The sequence below is a fragment of the Schistocerca cancellata genome, chromosome 8, assembly GCF_023864275.1.
Source record: "Schistocerca cancellata isolate TAMUIC-IGC-003103 chromosome 8, iqSchCanc2.1, whole genome shotgun sequence".
Classification (NCBI taxonomy): domain Eukaryota; kingdom Metazoa; phylum Arthropoda; class Insecta; order Orthoptera; family Acrididae; genus Schistocerca; species Schistocerca cancellata.
The window spans coordinates 585,858,635-585,877,408 of NC_064633.1; the positions used below are offsets into that span (position 1 = coordinate 585,858,635).

Below are 18,774 nucleotides of genomic sequence, written 5' to 3' on the forward strand. Positions count from 1 at the left end.
TCCATAACAGAGCTATCAGCAATGTGTCCCTGAGTTTTCAGCAATTTTCAGGCATAATTTCACCAGTAATATTTTTTCAGTAGCCCAACTTTTTGTGTTCTCTTAATTGAAATAAGTTTTTATGAGCACTAATTGAAATAATAGTTTTTATGAGCAATGGCCTTATGGATAATTTGAAGCAACTTTCTGTAATCCATCTTGTGTAAATGGAAGAAAGGGACTGTGGCTGGTCAGTGACTTCAGAAAGCATAAATCCAGCAACCATAAATTTATGGAATAATTTTATTCTGCTGCCAGCTTGGGTGCCTTATTGGCACCATCTTCACGCCCCATACAGAAAAAGAGATAAGCTAACTACTCTTTTGTGCTTACACTACAGGAACTTGTCCAATGTTTTTCTTGGATAGCTTCACAACGGAAGTGCACACATCTAATGACAACTGTCTCATTTGGGGCACAGTTGATGAGATGTGTAAAAATTATACAATTTTGTTTAGCCCAGTTTTACGAAATGTTTCTGCAAACTCTTGAAAACCCATTTTCTAAACCACCTAGAAACTAGTACTATTTAGACATTCAGGCCTAAAGACATACACACAAAAATAGTCAAGCAACAATCCACCCATTTGTTGTTTACTTTCACCAGTATCAGAAAGTAGGGTCTGCCAGTTTCTGTATTGTCAGTGATTGTCTGTGACATGATGCAATTACTGTGTGTAATTTTTATTGAGATGCTGATCAAGTATGTAAAAAGAGTTGGCTCAAATATCCCACGTATGTTACTTCAGTGGTAGCACCAGTGTTAAATACAAAAAATTTCAAAAAATATTCTCATTTTGTGGTGTCATAAAGAGGCAGGGCTGGCCGCAGGCAGGAGGAGAAGAGAAGTAGCAGGAAATAGTGATTTTTGCATCTTCTGTTCTGTCACTAAAAAATTATTTTTATTGCAAATAAGGCAAAACTTATATACAGGGTGGTCCAAAAGTCCGGAAACACCCTCATACAATTCAAATGGAGTAGCAAACAAGGAAACAGTCCCTTCACACGAGGAACGGGAAGGGGGAAACTTTACAGGCTATGCCACCAACATTACGGCCATCTTGAAAGCCGCGGTCTCGGATTCAACTCAAAAATTTCAAATGGGAATGTGGCCATGTGAAATATCAGACAGATAGAGAATTTCACCAGAAAAACAATGCCGTTGTTATTTTAAACATAGCTTTATTCATTCTCGGGTTATAGCCAGTTACATGTGGCAGCGGTGGGATGCTCGGCAGCATGTGTGTTATGTGCCAAAGAGACATTACGCCGATGTTACACAATCCCGAGAGACCACCAACAGTCATAGGAATGGCTCGATATGTTGTCCATCATGTTGGAATGTTAATGCTATCCTCCGAACCCAGTCCTAATGAACTTTGACCAACACATCTGGCTGAATTTAACCACACGCATCAACAATGAGCTGCTTTAGATGATGCAAATCCTGTATTTTCACAGAATAAACCAGTGCTTTGACATGACCCCAAAGATACAAATCCAAAGGAGTCAAATTTGGTGAATGTGATGGCCACTCCACACCACCCCTATGACCAATCCACTTTTGAGGGAACTGCACATCCAGGTTTGCTCACACATATGTGGTGGGGCTCCATCATGCTGGAAGAATTCCGGAAATGTCCCGTCCTCCGTTAACAACGAGGGAAACACTTCATGCAATAACCTCAGTTAACCGTTGAATGTAAACGTACCATCAATAAAAAAAAAGTCAAACGACATTGGTACCCCAGACACCACACCAGACCATCACTTTTTGGGAGTCAACCGTTTTGGAAGCATCAATCCAGTCTGGATTTGGACCAGCATCTGTGATTCTGCTTGTTCACTTCACAATTGATAAAGAAATTGGCTTCATCACTGAACAACACCTGATAGGGGAAACGTGGGTTTATCTGCAGCTGCTGTGTCACCCATTCTGCGAACTGTACGCGACAGTCTGGGTCATCCTCGTTCAGGTGTTGGAACAGCTGAATTTTGTACAGGTGCCATTTGTGCTGCGATAAAATTCGCATTATGGAGGTGCGACTAACCTCATATTCTTGTGACAGGTGAAGAGTACTTCGTTGCGGACTCTTGCTAAATGATGCCAACACGCTCACTGTTGCTTCATCGGTGGCGGATTTTGGTCTTCCAGCCTTAGGTTTATCTGCGACAGAACCTGTTGCTCGGAATTTGGCCAAAAGATTGGAAACTGCGCTGTGAGTGATGGGCTGTCTGGTTGGATGACGACTGTTGAAATCCTCAGCAATGACCCGTGTGCTTCTTTCTCCTGATATCAAGATGATTTCAATGCGTTCTTAATGTGTTAAGGACATTTTGTAACCTGTAAATAAGGAAACAATGATTAAAACGTTAACATGAGTAAATGATACCTAACAGTTAAACACATGTAACATATCAGGCAGGGGATAGTCACTTTGCACCGTTTCAGACTCCATTTTATGACTTCTCAGTACGTAATACTCACGCTGCCGAGCGTCCCACTGCTGCCGCAAGTAATGGGCTATAACCTGAGAATGAATAAAGCTATGTTTAAAATAACAACGGCATTGTTTTTCTGGTGAAATTCTCTATCTGTTTGATATGTCACATGACCACATTCCCATTTGAAATTTTGGAGTTGAATCAAAGATGGCGGCTTTCGAGATGGCCGCCATGTTGGTGGCATAGCCTATAAAGTTTCCCCCTTCCCGTTCCTCGTGTGTAGGAACTTTGTTTCCTTGTTTGCTACTCCATTTGGATTTTATCAGGGTGTTTCTGAACTTTTGGACCACCCTGTACTGTTCAAGTAAATGGTTTTAGTTTCAGCACAGAAATATTGAGAACAAATTCACAATCTTGATCAAGCAATCATAAATTTGCTTGAAAACTTAAATACTTTTGCATCTTTTAGCTGTAAATCATACCTCAAACCAGGAAAGGACCGCACATGTCCCGGTAGTTATCGTAGTATCGCCTTGACGAGCTGTGTCGGAAAGACCCTGGAATGGATGGTTAACCGTCGTCTGGTCTGGCTGTCACAGACCAGACAGCTCCTTAGCCGCTTTCAGTGTGGGTTCCTTAAATTTCAGTCCACGGTCGACAACCTGGCCCTCCTTGAGGCGGCTATTCAGCAGGCTTTCCTCCGTCAGCATCACTGTATCGGTATCTTCTTTGATATCAGTAAGGCATATGATACTACTTGGAGACACTGTATTCTTGCACAACTGCATCAATGGGACTTTCGTGGCCGCCTCCCCATTTTCATTCGGTCTTTCCTGTGTCAGCAGTTTTTTCGGACCCGCGTTGGTAACACACTGTCTGATCGCTTTGAGCAAGAGAACGGTGTCCCCCTGGGCAATGTTTTAAGCGTTACCCTCTTTGCCATAGCCATCAACAGTATAACGTCTACAGTGAGGAGTCCAGTACAGTGCTCCTTATTTGTGGACGACTTTGCTGTTTTCTGTTCCTCCTCCAGTGTTGCAACCGTGAGCCGTCAGTTGCAGCTAACAGTGCGGCGGTTAGAGGAATGGGCTGCGAAGACGGGTTTTCGGTTTTCTGCCGATAAGTGTGTGTGTGTGTGTGTGTGTGTGTTCATTTTAATCGTTCTTGTCGTCTTTTTACTTTGCCTGCCTTGCATATGGGGGATACTGTCCTACATTTTAGACACACAGTGCGGTTTTTGGGCCTAATTTTTGACTCCAGGTTGTCATGGCTGCCACACCTACGTGACTTGAAAGCCAGAACCCTGAAGGCACTGAACATCCTCAAGTACCTCAGCCACAGGTCTTGGGGAGCAGACAGGGCGCGTCTCCTTCAGTTTTATCGAGCTTTTGTGCGTTCACGGTTGGACTATGGGTGCACAGTATATGGATCAGCAAGGCCGTCTTATTTGCAGATCCTTGACGCTGTTCACCATGCTGGGATTCGACTGGCCACGGGTGCTTATCGGACCAGTCCCGTACCTAGCCTCTGTGCTGAGGCTGGCGAACCGCCACTTACCATCCAGCGGCAGCTCCTGCTGGTGCGCCATGCTTGTCAGTTTCTTGCAGCTCCCAGCTCGCCTGCTCACCATCTTGTTGCCCATCCACCTCTGGACCACCTTTTTTCCCCGCCATCCCTGGGCTACGTTGCCGTTTGGGATCCGTGTGCAACGTGTGCTAGAGTCCCTTGGTGTGGAGTCTGTACAACCCCAAATCCAGGGTTTTAACCGCCTGCCACCCTGGTTACTGAAGAGGCCCGGAGAGATTTTAGATTTATTGCAGTACAAAAGAGATTGCACTCCTGCCAACGTTTTTAATGCAGCATTTTCTGCCATTTTATCTGAGCACCACGACTATGTAGCTGTTTTTACGGATGGGTCGAAACAAGGGGGTTCCGTTGGTTGCTCAGTTGTTTCTCCGGATCATGTCCTCAAGGTCCGACTGCCTCAGACTTTTACTGTCTTTGATGCAGAATTGTCTGAAATCTTGCGGGCACTGGAGCAGATGAGACATTCTTCCTCTCCTAAATTTCTCGTCTGTTCAGATTCATTCAGTGCCCTTCACTCATTGCAACGTTTGTATCTGGCAGACAAAATAGTCCAGACCATCCAGGATGCACCCATTGGATCCAGAACTGTATTCCACATGGTCTTTCACACTCTTCCTCATTGCCATCAATGGGCTTGTAACCTCTGTTGTATGTTGATCATCATCTGGCGCAGCTCCCACTCTGTAGCATCTGCTGAACCCCAGCTCCAAGACGCCAGCCGATGGGCCTCTTCATGGGCCCTTTTGTATGGCTTCCGGTTTTCTCCCTCCGAAATGTGGGTTATGCATTTTGCCATTGACCCACAGTATACTTAGATCCAGAACTTTATTGAGGCAACTGATGCATAGATGTTGTAGCACAGTCCCATTTCTTGTTCCCCTTTTTTTTTTTTTTTTTTTTTTTTAGCTGAAGTAGTTGCCCCCCCCAAATTAGACGCCTGAAGACTACGTGCCTGTGGAAGCTTAATGCTCTCCACCTCCTGGCCCACACATCTTGAGATGCAGACCGTGCTACACTTTTCCATCTTAACCGTGCTCTGGTCTTGTCCAGACTAGATTATGGTAATAAGGTTTATGGCTCAGTGGCTCCTTCCACTCTGAAATTACTTGACCCTGTTCTACATTATAGGGTGTGTCAGGCTATCAGTGTCTTTCCTATTAGTCCTCTTAACAGTCTCCTCATAGAAGGAGACACTCTCCCTGCACAAATACAACGGAGCCAACACCTGGTTTCTTAAGTAATCACCATTTGAGAGTTCCCTAACCATCCTGTGTACCCTGTCCGCTTTACAAATGAGGAATGTCTCGCCCTTGCGATACCTTCACTCGGTTGGGATCGCTGGTGGGAATGCATTTCACTTCCCTCTGTAAAATTCTCTATCTCCACTCATGGGAATGTGTCCTCTGTATTTCTTCCTACATACCCCATCCCCTTCATTCCACCTTGGATGGTGTCTAGACCAAGTATTAGGAACGACCTATTCCAGGGTCCTAAGGTCTCTGCCACCCCTATGGTCTTCTGGCATCTTGTACATTCCATCCTTGCAAAATTTCCAGCGTACTACCATCTTCTACACTGATGAATCGTAAACAGTGGAGGTGGTGGGATACACTTTTACTTCTCCTACTGGCATGGAACACATGATCATATAATGCTACTAGCCATTATCACGGCATTCCATTTTGTTACTCAGGCCTCCCTCCACAGTGTTTTAATATGTACCGACTCGATGAGCAACCTGCAGACTATAGTCCGATGCTACACTCGTCAACCATTGGTGTGCTATTCATGACCTCCTTCTGCCCTTGGCCGTGTAGCCTGCTCAGTTATCTTACTCCAGGTACCAAGTCATGTGGGCGTCCCAGGAAATTAATTGGCTAGCTGTTTGGCTAGAGGTGCAGATACTTACACCCACCACCGCCAATTCCTTTTCATGGTTCCAGGTGCAAGTATGCGGATTGAAATCGCATCTCTCTTTGCCCGAAAGTGGAGTGACATCTGGTCCACTGCTGCTCTCAGTAATGGCCTCCACACAGTCGAGGAGACTATTGCAGTTTGGCGTCAATTGTCCGTTGTCTTATACCGTCTACAGACTGGTCATGCTAGGCTCTCCCATTGTTTCCTCTTGCATAATGAGCCACCCCACAATGTGGTTGTGTAGCCTAACTGACAGTATCCCATATATTTTGTGGAATGTCCCCTTCTTTTGGCCCTTTGTACTGAGTATAGCCTTCCAGATTCCTTGTCTTTAATATTTGTGGATGATTCATGGATGGTTGAATTGGTCCTCAGTTTCCTTTGTAAGAGGTTTTTATTTTCAGTTATAAGGTTTTGCTCTCGTCCTGGAGCAGGGGTGGCGTGATTGTGGTTGGGACCTCTCTTCATGTTTTCCGAGTCTGGGACCCATGACCACGCCCCCATTCAAAGATCGCTGTTTTATCCATCTGTTTTTCCAGTTCTTAGATTTGGCCTACTCTTTTATGTCTGTGTTTTGTTGTTGTGTTTTGTTTGTTTGTGTAGCTTCCTCACTTTATAATTTGACCCATGTGAATGGATCTGGCCATTTTTAACAGATGCCTCTATTTTCCGCACGCAACTTTTGAATCGCGGAGTGACGACCTCGCTGTTTAGTCCTGTAACCCCCTCCTCAATCAGTCAATTAATAAATCAGATGAACAGACATGTTTCAGCTGTATTTTAACCTCCTGACTGACTGTCCCGGGAACTCAGGTTAAACTGTTTTGCTGAGAAATATTATTCAGATATAACTTGGGCTTCCAGATTTTGTGTGTCCATGCACCATCATCCCAATCGTAAACATTGCAGATTTTTTTCACTACCGCTTGTTAACGCCAGCACCTGGATTGCAATAATTTTACTTCCTTATCACAAGTTAGCATTTTTTGCAGTTGCGCATTTTTTTTTACTTTGTGTTGCTACTGGCTTGTGCTCGTGAAGTTTTTGCAACATTACTGTTTTGTTTTGTAGCATTTTGGTGCAGTTGTTGCAGTATTACATCTACTTGCAATCTTTTAAAATGATTAGTGATTATCCAGTGAGGAAGAATAGTAGGAAGGCATCATTGTTTCAGAATCTAATGATAACTCTTTCAAAATTTTGTCAAGTGAGGAAGATATCGATATAGATTGGTATCAGATGAGTGTGTGACATGTTGCTGATTTTTCGCTACCAAGATTTCCTTTTACTGCTAAGCCCGGCTGCATGATTCCTTTTGCCAATGATGAACTTGAAATATTTGATCACTTTTTTGATAGGGATTTGTTGCAAATAATACAGTTGGAAAAAGCTAAATCTATCAACCAATGTGTTTCAACCACCGGATGTAATGTTTTTGCCGCCATCATATGAAGAACTTTGAATTTCCCTTGCTCTAACAATTTTGCAAAATGTTGTACTGTACATGGCAGCAAGCATATCGGCTCCGTTTTTGAGTGACTTTATGTCCTACAAGAAGTTTTGCCAAATCAAGAAGTATCTTCATTTTTTTCTGATAAAGAAGGGTTTGACACTGCAAATAACCCAAATCCCAAGTTGAACAAAATTTGGCCAGTTCACCAGTACCTTGAAAATAAATTCAAAACTTTATGTTCCTGAAGGGGTAATTACAGTGGATGGAAGTCTACCTTTTTTTTTTACAGAGGCAAACCAGGTTGGGAACAGTATGTCCTAATGAAAAGGGCAAGATTTGGTATAAAATGCTATGTGCTGTGTGAATCATCTAGCGGATTTACACGGGGAAAGGAAAAATGCTGAATGCAGATCCTATGAATTTTCCGATGTCATTCCAAATTCTTTTGACACTTGTAAAACCACTCCTGAAACAAGGTTACTGTCTAACTACAGATAGCTTTTACACATCCCCACAGTTGGCAAATTTTGAAGTCCATTGATAGTTGTGGAACAGTGAAAACAACCTAAAAAGAGATGCCACAATGCCTCTGAAATGAAAGATTATGAAAAAGGGAAATTGCAGGTGAAAGATAAGGAAAAGTTGTAGCATTGCATTTTAAAGACAAGAAAGATGGGTTACTTCTTTCAACTATCCACAGTACGGATATGGTGGATAGTGGAAAAAGGTCAAAGAAAATAATGGAGACATAGCTTGTACTTGATTACGACACAGTAGAATGAGTGGATCGGGGCAATCGGAGAACGGTATTGTACAAAAATACCCAGAAAGCAAGCAATAAGTACTACAAGAAAATCTTGTTCTGTTGCTGGAAATTTGTGTAAGGAATGCTTTTATTTTGTATGCCAAATCTGGAGGGGAAAAGGACTCCTTGGAATTTCTGTTGATCCTCTTGGAAAAGATAGTTGGAAAATACAAAGCGAGCACAATTTCTCCTAAGCCAGGACGATCAGGATGAAGACCCCACCCTCTTCGGTTGACAGAAAGGTATTTCCCAGGTTTCATTGAGCCAACAGAGGAGAAGAGCAAACTGACAAGAGTGTGGACAGTTTGCTCCAAGAAGCAGGATGCACGTGGAAAGTGTGACCGGAGAGAAACGAGGTACCACTGCCGCCCCCCCCCCCTCCTCCTCCTCCTCCTCCTCCTCCTCCTCTTCCTCCTCCAGTGCCAGGTCCCCATGGGGCGTCACACCGTGCTGCAGAATCTATCATACAAAAACAGATTGCTAATACTATTCTAGTATGATTTTTCATATGTATATATCTACCACCTGATTTGTCCTTTTTTAAAATCAAAAAATTTAATCTTGAAATAAACAATGTGTTGTAATGAATATTTGCAAATATTTGTGATGAGCATGAGTTATCTCGAGATAATACCTCTTATCCACTTCCATGTACAATATCTCCTTAGATTTTCAAGTTAAACATATGAATGAGTTGACAAAGAAATAGATTTTCAAAAGAGTATAAAATTACATAGAAGAAATATAGGTACGGTTTTGAAAGTTTTGTGGCAGGAGTAGGTACATTAGGAGGTTAAGGACTCGCTTTTGAAAAAAATAGGAAAAACTTTAGTAATAGTTTAGTGACACAAATGTAAGTGTCCTTCCACATACAGGTCCACAAAGGACAGGCATTATATAATGAAAGATGATTGAGGTTACATCTTGCAGTCCCCATATCATCTTAAGCAAGGTTGCATTCTTGGCTGCTTGTGATTGTAGATGATGGAGGAAAGGTGCTGTTCCACTGTCTGCCTGCGTAAGTCTGAGACATAAAAAGTTGATCCTACAGTCTGAACATCTTGTTGAGCTTTTTCCAGCAATGTTCCAAGGAAATAGTGTTACTTTTGTTCACTATCACAGTAATTGCATTTTATTATCTATTGTCATTGTGAAAGAGTGCAGCTAGATATTACCTTTTTTTTTTAAAGTTCCATAACAGGTGAAATTTCTGTGCATTCCAGTTTTTTGAAAAAAGCCACCTCGCCAAGCGCGTCTCAAAGAAGGTACTGCACGACCTTGTGTACCAGCTGTTGGGGCTGCTCGTTGATAGACACCTGGATGAATTGGAAAATGGTGACTCTTTTACAAGAGTTGTTAATGTCATGGTAATGAGAATAATTGAAAATTCTGACCCTACTAACATTACCAGGTGTGTGACTACATTAGTGATGCAAGGTAAGAATAGTACTTGTCCCCACTCTTGCAAGTCGGTATGAGTTCACTCTCTGTGTTCCAGTGCCATGATGAAATCTCTGCACGACTGTGTAGCCAGCACCAATGCATCGGCTCGGTTCACCGAACTGGTTATGAAGTGCTTATGGAGGATTATTAAATTACTTCCCCAATGGGAAGAAGAAACAGATTTTGCTGTTATTTTGTATGACATACATCTGTTTCTGAAGGTATATGATTATGCACAGGTACAAATTTTGGTTGTGTATAAGCCATTGAAATATTGACTGACTATATTCCTCCCAAAAAAATTTAGGATTTCCCTTCACCGGTGTGGAAGAAACGGCAGTCGGATGTCCCTCTACGCACGATAAAAACGTTCATTCATACTGTAACCAAAATAAAAGGAAACAGAATACTGAATTATTTAGGACGCATTGATAATGCCAGTGACTCAGAGCTACATTCCTATTTAATAAAATTACTAAAGGTAATTCACTTCACCTGTTTTAATTTGCATTGATAATTCAGTGTACTTTCAAAATTTCAATGATTTCTTTATTTCTTTGATCTCGCTTCAGAATGCGAAACAAGATGATGTGAAGTCATCAACAGAGAAGGACGCTAAAATTCCCAACCGTCACACCAAAGTGCCCTATGGCCAACTCTCGGAGATCTTCAAGAAGATAGGCATGAAGAATCACACAAGAGAGGTGAGAAACTGCAGATGTGTGTTAATTCATTAAATTTCTAAGCAGGACTAGTATTTCAGATCTTAATGATTGGTATTGTTACTGTTAGGGTCTGGAGCTGTTGTACAATTTCAAGGAGCAGTATCCGGATGCTAACTTGGACTCTTTCCTGAGGAAATCCTCACCGCAATTCCAAGACTACATTGCAAAAGGCCTCAAGAGTATAGAGATGGAAAGGAAAAAAGAACCTTTTGCACCAGCAAATACTGTTTTCCCAGGTATTAAAAGTGCTTGCACTTCAGCTATCCTTGCAATAATCCAGGCACTAAATTGTGAATTGCAGAGTACTCATATAGGTGTAGATGTAGATATAGAAGATTGTGCTGGCTACACTGTCAAAATATCAACTAGTCTGAAAGGAAATGGTGTGGGCTCATCAGATGTTGGTTACCATGGTTTGATTGCCTGTGGGAAAGTGTATGTGCGTTTTGTATTGTGAAATTTAAGTTGTCAAAAATAAGTTTGAGGAAAGTTTGATGAAGCAGTAGAAAATTATGTGCTTCTCTTTGATGGTTTTAATGATGGTAAGTTCTCCAACAAATGGATTAGAAGTAGTGTCAGCATTGTACTGAGCTGAGAAAATCTAAGAATGACCTTTCATTAAAATAAATAAATAAATAAAATTACTGATAAGCTTTCATAGTTAACATTATTCAATAATGAATCATTAACATTTTAGTTCAGCAAGTACTGATTTGTAACTTCCTGCTAAATTAAAAGCGTGTGCCGAACTAGGACTCTTAACTAGAAACCTCACATTTCCAGGCATGACTCACGACCCACCCTCACATCTCTACTTCCCATGGATCTACACACACAACAAAGTTTTGCATCACCCCGGATCCCAGAACTCTTGAAGATAGACGTTGACTGTGAATATTGTCACACACAGTCCCTTTGACTATTCAGAGAAGTCACTAAACCTACCCAAAGATGTCGACAACCATGCATGAGCAGCACCTACTGGATGGACGGGGTCCGACAGCCAATGAGTTCCAGTCATTCCTCCAGGAAGGAGGTACATGGCGCGTGTTGTCTGTAGTTCAACCATGCCCAGACAGTCAATACTGCGATTTGATCACGTTTGCGTTGTCACTGTGTGCAAGGAAGAGCTCTCAACAAGGAAACTGTCCAGACGTCTTGGAGTGAACCAAAGCGATGTCATTCAGGCATGGAGGCAATACAGAGAGATGGGAACTGTTGATGACATGCCTCGCTCAGGCCACCCATGGCTGCTACTGCAGTGAATGGCTTGGAGGAATCTTGACAGCAACACCACCATGTTGAGTAATGCTTTTCGTGCAGCCACAGGATGTCGTGTTAAGACTCAAACTGTGTGCAACAGCCTGCATGATGTGCAACTTCAGTCTTGATATCCGTGGCGAGGTCCATCTTTGCAACCGCGACACCATGCAGCGCAGTACAGATGGACCCAACAATATGCCGGATGGACTGCTCAGGGTTGGAATGGTGTTCTCTGCAGCGATGAGTGTCACATATGCCATCAACCATACAGTCGTCGGAGACATGTTTGGAGGCAACCCGGTCAGGCTGAACACCTTAGACATACTGTCGAAGTGCAGCAAGATGGAGATTACCTGCTGTTTTGAGGTGGCATTATGTGGGGCTGACGTATGCCGCTGATGGTCATGGAAGGCGCCATAATGGATGTACGATACGTGAATGCCATCCTCAGACTGATAGTGCAACCATATCGGCAGCATATTGAGGAAGCATTCGTCTTCATGGACGACAATTCGCGCCCCCATCATACACATCTTGTGAATGACGTCCTTCAGGATAATGACATCGCTTGACTAGAGTGGCCAGTATGTTCTTCTTACATGAACCTTATCAAACATGCCTGGGGTAGTTTGAAAAGGGCTGTTTATGGAAGATGTGACCCATCAACCACTCTGAGGGATCTACGCTGAATTGCCATTGAGGAGTGGGACAGTTTGGACCAACAGTGCCTTGATGAGCTTGTAGATAATATGCCACGATGAATACAGGCATGCGTCAAGGCAACAGGACGTGCAACTGGGTATTAGAGATAGCGTTGTGTACAGCAATCTGGACCGCCACCTCTGAAGGTTTCGCTCTATGGTGGTAAAACATGCAACATGTGGTTTTCATGAGCAATAAAATGGGCAGAAATGATGTTTATGTTGGTTTCTATTACAATTTTCTGTACAGGTTCCGGAACTCTCAGAACTGAGGTAATGCAAAACTTTGTGTGTATCTCTCATTTCCTAGAAAAGTGGAAATGTGATTGTGGGTCCTGAGTTGTGCCCAGATAGTTAAGTCTGCAAGAACAGCGCTGGAAAAATGTGACTTTTCGGGCTCAGGTTTATTGGACGTGAAGTTTTCAACTGCCAGGAAGTCGGAATAACATTATTGTTAAATGTTTTGACCTTACCACACAAAGTAATTTTTCAGTAAACATAATTCAGTAATGAATATGTATGATGAGTTAGGTTTAAAACTACTAATTTAGAAAAAAATCTCTCTGAAATTTTCCTTACTGAAGGGAAACTAGTTATTCTGTTACCTTATGATTTCATAAAAGGGAAGATCTGCCTGGATGAACATTGTTACGAGACATATTTTTAAGGGGCAGGGAGTTTGCATAATAATACATATTTTTTTAGAACTTCATTCAGTATTATTGTTCCCAATATATAAATGGAATATTTGTTCGCATGAATAAGAAATGCAAGAATTGCTGACTTGGAAGGGTATTGAGAGGCAGATTTGGAACAAAGTTTCCTATGACATGAACCTGGCATGAATTTAGAACAGGTAAAGGACTCAACTCATGAACTTAACCATGTTCAGTATTTGTGTGTCATTGCTGTAACTTTTTGAAGAATTTTGTCCTGTCAAAACTGCCATGTGTGGCATGGCTGTTACTAATTCTGACAAAGCATCTAGTAGTGAATGAGTAGATGAAAAAGTTGAGATTATGTTGCTCAGGTCACATAAAATCTGGAAACTCCCTCTTCACAACTGTTGATTGGTTCTCGTCATACATTTTATTTGAATCTTTAGAGTAACATTAATATACATATTGAGTTGCCTCTATTGGGATTGTAAGAAAATATTTTCTAAAGATGTCTTTGGAGTGCTTGTGGTCACTGTATTACTTCGATTTTTAGTTGAAAGCACAATGAAGGACAAAGAGGTACCTGCAAAGAACAACACACCCAGAGTCGAGAATCTCATAGATGTCGACGGAGATGGCAGGCCCACGTCGAAGGATGCGCAGTATTACCTGAAGAGGCTGCAGAGGCTCCAGGCCGACGCGGGCCTCACACCCGCAAACATTCCACTCGGTTTGACCTTACGTCAGCAGACGACCGTGTCTGACAATAATATTCCAAACGATGAAAACCTGAATGTGAGGGTACTGAAGGAAAACCGCAGTGAGGTAAGAAGTTATGAGCATTGTACCTGCAATTGGGTTTTGTTTTGTGTATTAGTTGCTGGCAGAAAAAAGTTGTGTGTGTGTGTGTGTGTGTGTGTGTGTGTGTGTGTGTGTGTGTGTGTGTGTGTGTGCGTGTGTGTGTGTGCGTGTGCGTGCGTGCGTGCGCGCGCGCGCGCGCGCGCGCGCAGTATGGCTTTGTATAAAAGTGTGGTGTTTCCTGTGGTTACCTTGTTCTCATCGTACATATTTGAATTATTAATACCACCTTAAACAAAAGAAGTACGGAAGCTCTGTAATTAGTGCAGGGTAAACAGTAGATTATAAGAAAGCGTCAGAGATTGTCACTGCATCAGTTTGGATAGCTGTCTGTAGGTTCTGTTACTGCTGCATGTTTCCTAATGTGACGTATTCACTTTCTGTGAAGAGCATCCATTTGTCAGGCTTCTTGCCCTGCGCATCTCAGTTTTCATTAGTTCCTTGTTTGGCACAGTAAATGTAAATTCGAAATTTCAAATTTCGAACAGTGAAATTTCTTTTGTCTACATTCACATCTGCCATTTCCAAGTCCTCCTCCTCCTCCTCGACTTCCTCCTATTTTTGGATTGTTTATTTGCAATTACTAGCTGAAATGTATTGTACAACTCAGTCTTTATCCTCTCTTTCCCACTACTGAGCCCAAATTCTGCCCTAACTGAAGTCTCTTCTTGATTGCCCCACTACTGCTTACCCTATATTTATCTGACTATATATAATCTTCCCATTTCACTCTGGCATTAAACATAACCAGATGGAGTTTTTGAAGTTAGTGTTTCAGGTTTTATAGCTTGCCCCCCTACCACATTGGCTTCTGACTTTTTGTAGTCAGACTTGTAGAATATGACTCTTTTGTTGATTTTTCAGTCTTTTCCTCTTACTCATATCCCAACTGATGTTCCCCTCCTGGAGATCCAGATGGATGACTGCAAAGTAATTGTCACAGAATAAATTAGAAATATTTTTTTGCTACTAAATTAACTGAAAACTGCTTCTAATTTATTTTGTGACAACTGCGTGCTGTTGTAGGAGCAAGGACATATATGGCCTGAAATAATATTAAAGAACCGTCCATAAAATACGTGAAAATGTTAAGGCCCAATTTGTACAATCGTACATTTTCCTAATAATAAATCTTTTAAGTATCTATTCTATCCTACTCGTAATTTATTGTTAAGCTCATACATTGAATCATTCCTGCTCACACAAATTGTACATTTCAGCTCACACATTGCTTTGCATTGTAATTACATAGTTTCTTGCAAGTGATGATGTTTGGAAGGAGAAAGAGATGGGTTGATGTGTTAATACATAACTTGATTAATTGAAATTGTCCACAATTGTTGCTCAAACCTTTTAAATAATCTTACAGCCAAAATTTCAGTGTTCTTCAGTAACTTATAGGTCCTCCTCTTTGAGCATCTGCTGCGTAACAATGATTGTATACATAATAAAAGAAGGAAAAACGACATTCATTACTCCACATTAAGGTTGTGTTTAGTACAAAAAGGAGTGCACAATGCTGAAACTAAAACTTGTAATGACTGACAGAGATATAAACTATCTAACGGCATAGCAAAATTTGAAAAGTAACTTTAAAAGTTTCTTTTTTTCAACTCCTCTTATTCCATAGAATAACTTCTATTACTGTTATATGTAAAAGGTGGTGGGTGGGAATTACAGATTCGTATATAATGTTAAGCATGTAGCCATATTTGTTGTTTCTTCCACCAAAATTTTAAAAATATGAACCTTGCATACGAATACTTTGAAACATAGCACGATTCATGTGGAATATTTAACTTACATTGCAGATACTGCCCACTTCGCGGAGTGGAGCAGATGGAGTGGAGAGGCTGAGAAAGAGGTTGGAGGCACTAAAATCTACAACTAAATGAGGCCTGATGCTGTTAACTGTCCATGATTAATTTCATAAAAATTAATATATATATGTAGATAATTTTATATATAGACGGTGTGCACGCGTAATACTTCGGAAAATTATGGCTGTCATAAAGTATTTCATGATGTTATGTAGGAAAATTTTTTATAAAAGACTGAGCATACAGTTATACGATTATTAATTTATTAATGTGTTACATCTATTAATAGTGAAACTTGAGAAATAGATTACATGACTGCTAGGAAGCTCGTGCACGAAAAGGATTATAGTAAGACACATTCTCATTCACTTTATTAAGACTGGAGTGTCTGTTGTGCAATTGGTGATGTGTAACTTATATCTAATTTATTTGTATTTTTTTAATACTTCGGCAGTATTGACCATTGATTCAATCACGTGTAAAGACTTTTTTAATTATTTTACAGCTACATTTTTATTTTGTTTAAATGTTAACATGTTGAGAACCTGTGACTATTTTTGCAGATGGTTGGAAAATAAACTTGTAGTTGAAACTTCGAATAATTTTTTTATATAATGTGGCCCTATTCTAACTTAGTATTGCCTTGTTATGGATGTGTGTTAAGATTCTGTAATTGTATCAGATGATCAGAAAAATGTTCAGTTTTGAATAAGCAACACAAAATTGAAAACTTTGAAGGCTGTGGTTGCGCACAGTCATTCATGGAAACTTCAGGTTGGAATATCAACAATGTAAGGAAATTTCTACTTACTGTAATGACATGTTAAGTTGCAGACAGGCACAACTAAGACATTTAACTTTTGGCCACAGCCTTAGTCAGAAAAAGAAACGCACATGCATTCATTCACACAAGCAGGCATACCTCAAGCACATGACTGCCATCTCCAGCAGCTTGGACCGGAATGCATTCCAGTCAGAGCTGCCAGAGATGGCAGTTGTGTGAAGTTTGCTTGCGTGCGCGTGTGCGTTTTCTCTGACAAAGGCTTTGGCCAAAAGCTAATGTGTCTTTTCAATTGTGCCTGTCTGCAACTTAACATGTCGTTGGCAAGGCTTGAGCACAGTAAGCCAGTTCAAACGAATGTAGCTGCAACAGTTGTGCAGAAATGAGGCAGCTTGCACAGGACAGAGCTGCAGTAAAGTAAAAGGTTTTGTCAAAAATGTAGTAAAATTGTAAAATTTATGTGCAACCATCCCCTTCAAATTTCTGGTTGAACAGTTGATTCAGCCTACAGCACACACTTCACACTTAGCTTTGATATATCAAGGTATGTGTAATTCTGTGGATAAATTTGACTAAAAATCCATGTCCTGGGTACAGTACCATATCTCTCTCTCTCTCTCTCTCTCTCTCTCTCTCTCTCTCTCTCTATCTGTCTCCCCCCCCCCCCCCATCCTCCCCACCTCCACCTCTCCCCTTTGGGGTTTTTTAAATTTGTTTGGGGAGGATGTCGTATGACACCCGTCGAAGTTTGTCGTTGATTAATTCACTCAGTTTTTTTATTACAGAGGGCAGCTAACCCTCTGATCGAACATGTTGAGCTACCGTGCCGGCGATTTCTCTTAGTACCTAGGAACTACTACAGTGTCTCGATTGAGGATATCTTTCATACTGAGTTACATAGCATAGTTAACCTACAGAAGGTGGTTTTACAATACAGAGAAGAAATGAAGATGAAAGACAGATAACCAAAATCTGAATGTAATTTTGACTGTAGAAATAACGAAGTTTAGAAAAAGATTTTTGTGTGCCAAACGCCAGCACTACCATACACAAACTAGTTTTAGTACTAGGGCAGTATATGGAGTGCATTGTAATTCCTTTGTACTTATCTGAGCTCTGAATAATATTGTAATTATATGGAGGTCTCTCGTCCTGTGCAGGAAAGATGAATTCGATTTTATGCTCAGTTAAGGAGCTGAGATGTGATTTTACCCTTTTAAATGTTGGAGACAATACTAGAACTGAAAAACTAAACAAGGTGGCACAGAAACTGTACTCTTATTTCTGAAAAATGGCAGTTCAAATTCTCATACTGCCCGTGGAATTGATTTATAATACCGTATTTACTCGAATCTAAGCCGCACCTGAAAAATGACTCGAAATCAAGGAAAAAAAATTTCCCCGAATCTAAGCCGCACCTGAAATTTGAAACTCAAAATTCAAGGGGGGAGAAAAGTTTTAGGCTGCACCTCCAAATCAAAACAAATTTGGTCCATTGTAATATGAGACACCATTTAGGTCGAATGAATGACGATACAGCTGCAGTAGTTTGGTTCGAGTCGTAAGCTTGGCAGTTAAGCTTTACCAGGTAGCCAGTGCTATGTGTCAGGCGCTCCGTCCGTATTTATACAGGTACACTTCCTTTTTCACGTGCTTCGTCTGGTTTGAATAGATTGCTTATTTTGCTTTGATCTGATAAGTGCCGTTCTCTTTGTTATAGGTGTTTAAGTCATTGCATTATTGTACTGTGTCATGCATTGTTTGTCGCATTCTGATAATGTGTGTTTACGACTTGTCGCCGCTTGCGGCATGGCGTGCTTTTGTGCGCGCTACCGCCGCTTACAATAAAAAAAGAGAGGAATTGTCTCATTAGCAAAACAATGGCAAGAGACTGCTATTTGTTGTTACTTACACTGCTGCTTTCTTTGATAATGATCAACAAGAACCAAATAATAGACTGCGTATGATAGATGATGTTCTGAATGAGAGTTTAGCTAAAATTTTTCTCCGTTTGAAAATCTTTGCAGACGCCTCTTTTGTACATTACATTCTGCACAGAAATTAGTCATCTTAGATTTAAAAATCTAGTCAATTGCCGTGCTTCATTTCTGACTGTATCACTATTAGGCATAAGAATAATACGAATATAAACATGACATGGTATGTATATTCTTCCGCGTTTGCTGTTGTCTCACTCTAGTTTCATAGTTTATTAGGCAGACAGGATTTAAATGAGATAGCAGCAAACACGAAATAATACATGGCAAAATGTTTAAAT

The 18,774-nt window shown here is 41.0% G+C and overlaps 1 protein-coding gene across 2 annotated transcripts in view; it reads left to right on the plus strand.

Annotated features, from left to right (window-relative positions):
- LOC126094550 (protein mini spindles) overlaps nt 1-16,311 on the plus strand; it is a 139,194-nt gene extending 122,883 nt beyond the window's left edge. For both annotated transcript variants that reach the window (XM_049908983.1, XM_049908984.1), the window contains exons 29-35: nt 9,470-9,657; nt 9,745-9,910; nt 9,997-10,170; nt 10,262-10,393; nt 10,482-10,650; nt 13,591-13,862; nt 15,707-16,311. In XM_049908983.1, coding sequence (XP_049764940.1) covers nt 9,470-9,657; nt 9,745-9,910; nt 9,997-10,170; nt 10,262-10,393; nt 10,482-10,650; nt 13,591-13,862; nt 15,707-15,790 — 1,185 coding nt within the window. In that variant the 3' untranslated portion in view covers nt 15,791-16,311. The remainder of the gene's footprint in view (nt 1-9,469; nt 9,658-9,744; nt 9,911-9,996; nt 10,171-10,261; nt 10,394-10,481; nt 10,651-13,590; nt 13,863-15,706) is intronic.
- Nucleotides 16,312-18,774: the final 2,463 nt, after the last annotated feature.